At 47.4% G+C, this 6,617-nt stretch overlaps 1 protein-coding gene across 1 annotated transcript; it reads right to left on the reverse strand.

Annotated features, from left to right (window-relative positions):
- Window positions 1-1,354: 1,354 nt before the first annotated feature.
- On the reverse strand, window positions 1,355-3,325 carry NKX2-8 (NK2 homeobox 8). Its single transcript, XM_074957100.1, has 2 exons — window positions 2,933-3,325; window positions 1,355-1,983 (listed from the first exon to the last, which is right to left on the reverse strand). The coding sequence occupies exons 1-2, from the start codon at window positions 3,093-3,095 to the stop codon at window positions 1,451-1,453; spliced, it is 696 nt and encodes a 231-aa protein (XP_074813201.1). The 5' UTR covers window positions 3,096-3,325; the 3' UTR covers window positions 1,355-1,450.
- Between the last annotated feature and the right edge of the window lie 3,292 nt (window positions 3,326-6,617).

Consider the following 6,617-nt stretch of genomic DNA (forward strand, 5'->3'; position numbering starts at 1 on the left):
TCCCTGCCGATTCTTTTAAAATTAAGACTGACCCTGTTACAACTGTCCATCGGCAGAGCAAAGAGGAGAGGTTTTAGGGGTAAACAGCCACAGCCACGCATTTTAACTTCTCTGGCGGCTCTGATGTGAAGCTCTTCTCTCTGGCAGCTAGCCTCAGCCAACGTGTGTAGACGACGTGCATCTTGCTCCGCCAAATATGTCTCTATTTTCTGTGCAAGACGTATGGGTCCCTTCTGGGCCATTTACTCAGACAAAGCTCCGGATGAAGCGAAAAGGGAGTTTTGTCTGAATCAGGACAGGGCTAATATTCCAGGAATCTTTCCCAAGATTCTTGGTAGGGCAACTGCTTGTTTTTGAAATGAATAAATCCAATAGCATCAAGCCATTTGTATGTTACAATAAGATGTATTCGTTTGTCCTTAAAAGGCATTTTCAAATCTGTGGTTAGCAAAGGGACATGAAGCGAAGGAACGCGCACTTATTTTTGGTCATTCTTTCCGACTAAAAATATTACAGATATACGGGGAGCTGTAAGTATAATTCTGAAGATTTGCTTGAAATCCTGAGACGCTCTAGCCTGGATCCTGTTTCGAAAAAAATTGATGGAAATTGGTTAAAAATATGTCCGTGCAAACGTGGCTGAATTGCAGTAGGTATCATAGTCTGTAGCTGGAAACAGAGATCGATAAAAACCTAATCGGGAAATAACAAATACATCAGAGCAACATGAGACCTCATTAGACTAAAAAAAAAAAACAAAACAAAAAAACCAACAAAGCCCCAAGTGAATGTACAATAGACTAATTTTAAAAGGGATTTTTTTGGGGGTCAGGTATAATAACGTCATCGGGTTTAAAGTTAGGTGTTTGTAGCAAACTTTGTGTGTTACTGGAGCGTGAGGGTCAAGTATAATGACAAACATGTAATTTATTTAGCACATTTAAGAGAATCTTACTCTTCATCACACAACAATGAAGCTAAAGGTGAGCGCGAATGTTCAAAAAGACACTTGTCCTGGAGGATTTTATTTGCCCCCCAAAATCGGTTTATTAGTCAATGGAAGAATAATCTATTTTAAAATAAACTATTTTAGGTACAAACCACTATTGTATGTATTTATTTTACACATAGCTTTTCGCATGGCAACAGGAGTCGCATAGGATTTACAAATAGTATCGTTTTCTCGTCCACCCTCTAAAACGGATGCCCCGAAAGGAAAACAAAACACATCCCTGGCTAGCCATGCTCACAACGTGCTTTAAGAAAACAAAACAGCCCTAGGTTGCGTCCCAAATACCAGTCCACACTGATGTGGATTCGCCTCCCTTGCGGATCCACCTGCAGTTTCACCCCAGAATCTTGATTTAGGAGCTTGGGGCAACGAAATTCGCTTGATTCTTGATCCCCTCGCCCCACCCCCCTCAGTTTAGCTCAGGAAGGTTAGGCGGCATCACCAGTTCCAGGAGACGATGGCAGGGTGTGCTAAGTGCTGGTAGGCCGGGAAGAGGCTCAGGGCAGCGGCGGAGCTGGGCTGGAAGGTTTGGTACCCTTGGATTGCGAACGCAGTTTGTGTGTTGCAGCCCAGCTTGTCCTGCGCCGCCGCCGCTCCCGGGCTGGGGGTACAGCTCTGGCAGGGTTTGCCATCCCTGACCAGCACCGGCACCACGACTCTCCTGAGCAGAGGGGGCTGGTGGAGTTCGGTGCTGCAGGACCCCTCCGTTTTAGCCCTTTTCATTTTGTACCTGTGGTTCTGGAACCAGATCTTGACTTGGGTGGGGGTCAGGCTGAGCAAATGGGCCAACTGCTCCCGTTCCGGGGCCGAGAGGTACCTCTGCTGCCGGAACCGCCTCTCCAGCTCCAGCGTCTGTGCTTTGGAGAAGAGCACTCGCCTCTTTTTCTTTTTCTCGGCTTCCGAGCCGTGGGGCGGGTGCGATCTTTGGGTGGAATCGGGTAAACTCGTTTCTGGACCGCTCTCATCAGAAGCTGGGGACAGCAACAACAGTGGCAGGGTTAGAGGGAGAGCAAGTAGCCGCCACCAGCAGGATCAGGTACCTATAGCCCCACAGATAAGATGGGGAAGGGATGCTGGTGTGAGCAAGGTGCTCTTGGGTCATTCTGATTGGAACAGTGAAAGTCACCGTTGTTTAAAAGCCCGAAAGAATTCTGATAGGAACCAGGAGATTCTATCTAAAATCCCGATTTGGGAACAAATTAAACCGAAAAGATCCGATTGCCTTGCGTTTCCACGTGTCATAGCTGTACCGTGTGCAAGATCGAATCTCTGTATACAGTATGTACAATAGGTAAACCCTGCAGAGGTTCGTATAATCTGTATATCGGTATGCCGTACGGTTATTATAACAGCTATCATGTTTCTTTCAATAACTGCTGTTCCCGTATCTCTTTCCTTCTGCAGCTCCGTTACTTTAATATGAAGCATGGTTCGGGGTGATACGTTATTTTTTTATGATACATGCACAGACCTTACACAATCTATAAAAGTTACAGCTTAATAATGAATAGACGGATACTTGTGTAGATGCGTGTTTCTACACACTCGGATCCTATTAGGCGACATACTGTTTCTATTTTGTACATGGGTTCAGACTGAAAATTGGAGCACGTGTATTATTAGATTTGGAACCCCTCCACTACATACAGAATTGCAGCAAGGAAAGAGAAGGACAATTCTGATAAAGTTTAAAGCTTATGGTGGGTATATATGTGAGCAGTTACATACATATATATGCGTACAGGTAGACCGATATATCTTCAGATCTCATTAACTATATCTACCGATATGCCCTTAAGCGTGTTGTCAGTATTTTCCTGCTGTTTTATTGCCGCAATTCAACCACTGTTCTCCAAGAAATCCAGACTGGCTCCTGCGGAGTGTTTTACGCTTGCGATGTCCTGTTTATTTCATACTCACACAGATAATGGTTTCTGTCGCTTTCGATCCATTCCCCGTACGGCGAGCTGGCGTACTTCTCTGACGGGTGGCGATCCGAGTCCTGCTTGACGTTGTTAGCATCCTGCTCCGGTAAATCCAAAATGCTCCTCACCGTAAAACTGATCCTGCCAGCTGTGGCCATTGTAGGGTCGGTCGCCTTTGCCACAGACTCCCTCGGAGCTACAAAATAACTGCGCCAAGCTACTCGGGAACCTGCGGACTCAAGGGGATGCTGGCTCCATCCCAGCCGAAGCCCGAATATTAGTGTCGTTTACAGAGGTGTCCTGTTTATATAAACAGTCCTCGCCGCTGCAAACACTGCCCGCTTTCAAACCGTCCCTGTCTGGGGGATGCTAAGTACCTGAATTAGTCAAGTGCTAAAGCTCTAATGGGAGTAGGTGTAACCCCGCCGAGAGAATAACCCGTTACCTCCCAAAGACAGCAGCAGGAAACGGGCTTCATCATTACATATTCTGTCTGATTAGCCCAAAGTGGGGACAGATAATGGTAATTGTTAGCAGTGAATAACATCTTGGGTGGTATGTGGCGACCAACAACCGCCCCCCTCCATCCACCACCAGGGCCACCACCGTCCCTGCTACGCGCAGGAACATCCCCAGAGCTTGGCCAGCCCCCCGCCCGCCCCCACCCCAGGCAGGAGTTCATTCATTATTGGTTTTATTCCTGGCCTTCATTGGGCTCGCTCACCGCAGCCCAGGCAGCTAGCCCCCAGGCCACTGGCAGCTTTGCTAAGCCACTGGGGGCTGTTTCACACCTCCAGCCGTTTGTTTCCACTCGAAAAAGGGGTTCGTTCCAGGAAAGGGCTTCACTCCCGTCAGGGATCGATTTGGCTGGCTGATCCTGCTTCCCCAGGGGCTCGTGTAAACCTGGGGGGGGGGGAGGAGGGGGGCAAAACCTTTCCCGAGAAATAGCCAGTTCCGAAAGCGATGCGCTATTTTTAGCATCATGTGAGGATGCAGTGCTACGAGGTCTGCTCTCTCAAGCCAGGCGCTGCAGGGACCGAACCGCCTGCCCTGGGGAAGCGAGGGAAGCGAGCGGGCGCAGAGTGGGGGTGGTTTGTCCCGGATGAACACAGTGTAAAAGGAACGGGGCCAAACAAGCGCAGGAGCAAACGCTGGCTTCGAAGCAGGTCTGTTCCGCACTGCGCGGCAGGGCGAGGCACTAAAAGGCAGCGGTTGCATCCGCCAGCTCGACTTTCTTCTTGTGTGTCCCACTCTTGGTACCTTGGAATGCATCCGATGAAGTGGACTGTAGCTCACAAAAGCTTATGCTCAAATAAATTGGTTAGTCTCTAAGGTGCCACAAGTCCCCCTTTTCTTTTTGCGGATACAGACTAACAGGGCTGCTACTCTGAAACTTGGTACCTTGGGAATTTTCTCTGGCCTCCACCCTGCGACGCTGAAGTCATCGGTGGTGTTTTCAATCGACTTCAATGTGCCGGCCTTGAGAAGGCTTCAGGGTAGGAAGCAAATGTAGCCTTTCCACATGTCCATTCAATGTAGCCTTTTCACATGTACGTCCCCTCAGCGGGTCCCAGTAAAGCCAGTGGGCATCGTCTAACTTCGTGCAAACTGGTATTTTGATAGAGACTTGAGGGTCAAAAAAGAGGCCCGGTCAGCTTTTCATACGTTAAACAGCAATATTATAGGCCTGAGACTGTCGGCCTTGAACTGCATGATCAAGCCATAAATAATCGATGTTCACCAGTTGGGGTCAACCCCGGTGCTTCTGGTTTAAATCGGTGGGATTATTCCCTGTATTTCCATCTCCTCAAACCAAGTGATGGTGGCTCGCAGCCCAGCCAGAGCAATCCCACGTGGATGTGAGTCACAAACCGCTCTCCCTGCCTAGGGCGAGCTTATCTCCAGGCGAGCCCCATCCGCTGGAGCTGGTGTCGCACCCAGGACGGGGAGCCCTATAGAAATAAACGTGCAAGTCTGGCTCCTGGTAAATAGAGGCAACAGGAGCCCTTTACGGGCCAGGCGGCACCTCGCTTTCCCAAGCAGCGCTCCTTTCATTTGGACCGCGTCAAAAGTACAAACAAAACGGCCAGGTGGGTTAAAAAGTGTGTTCCGGGTTATGCCTCTGAAACATACACGGTCATATTTACATACTAGTTTAATCTCCCGCTTGTAACGTTTCAAATGGGCCTGTATACACACCAAACAAATGCACCAGTACCCATGATATTAACCCCCCGCCCCACTGCTCTGGGTATGGCTTCTGGAAGCAGTTGCACTTGATAGGGAAAATGTAAACAGAGCGATAATGGCAAGGGAACGAGACAGATTTACATCTGACAGATTTGTGGGCTAGATGAACAGGGCCCAAAGCTCCCTTTGGCCAACTTCCTGCATATTTCTTGGAGACTGGACAGGCTCCATATAAAAGATTCCCAGGCCATGATTATTGGAGCCACCTATCAAGCGTGCCTGGTGACAGTAGTTATCTTCCCTGTTCCAAGATCAGCCTCCCAAACGTCCTGGGTGGTCGGACCGAGGGGAACACAAATACATGCCAACTGCTCGCCTGTGAACAAAGGGGAAATGTAGCCCTATGTCCTGGACCTGTTGGAAGCATTTGTTCCAGTCAAGATTTTGCATTTGTTCAGATCTGGAATAATAGGTGATTGACGCCTCCTCACAATGTTCTTTAACTCTCCGGGATAAATCGGAGCTTGTTTCTTGTTGTCATGGTTTTCAATAGGGTTCAATGGGATTTGAACCACTATCGACTCTGCTTTACGTCTACTGCAGCCTAGTCCATACAAATTTATTAGTTATGTCTTTTTAAATGAGATTAAATTGAAATGCCTTGCTTTCCCTCCATGCAACGACTCATTCAGGGATAGGTGGCCCTGTATCTCCTAATCATTTTAATCCCAGCAGAGATCCATAAACTGCACTCGACAAGGTATGTATAGTATAATGTGTATTGTATTGTGGCGCTCCCGAGCTATGACTGATAACAGCTTACTGGTAGTTTGCAATGGATTCAGATCCCTCTGCAAACAAAGCAATGAGATTATAACAAAAGCATATTTAATATGTCGGGCCCTGGGGCCATACAGAGGCAACCAGTGGTGCTAGTACCAATGAAGTGAGGCAATACGTTGAATTGGAGTTGTAAAGGCCCCCCCCCCCCAAATAAAAGACACCGAAAAGTTACTTATTCGTATCTCGTATGCAAACATATTCTTACTGCGCTGGGGTTTTCTGGAGTTCACAGAGGCACAAATTTATACTGTAGTCAAGGTGGCTCTGAAATGAAGTTTGCCAAGCACCCTCTAAAGAAAGTGTAAAAAACTTTGTAAGGGAAAAAAGTCAGAGTGAGAGAAAGAAAGTCTCTACTTCAGTGACCTCTCTTAGCCTTTTAATCTATTTAACATCCTGAGCCCACGCTGCTGTGTAGAAATAAGTAAATGGTACTCTTCAAGACTTAAGAGCTCTTCAGCATCAAATATTTGCTCTTACTCTGAGAGTTTTTCTCAAATAGCACAAGAAACGGTCCCCTTATAACCGCTGAACCGTCTAATATACCTACCTATTGTTATCTCTTCGGAATATTTGGTTTCAAAGGAAAATGTAATTACCTCAAGTGTGCTGTGGCTTGTTTTGATTGGGATCTACTTGGATACATTTTA

Source organism: Natator depressus, chromosome 6 (assembly GCF_965152275.1).
Source record: "Natator depressus isolate rNatDep1 chromosome 6, rNatDep2.hap1, whole genome shotgun sequence".
Lineage (NCBI taxonomy): Eukaryota > Metazoa > Chordata > Testudines > Cheloniidae > Natator > Natator depressus.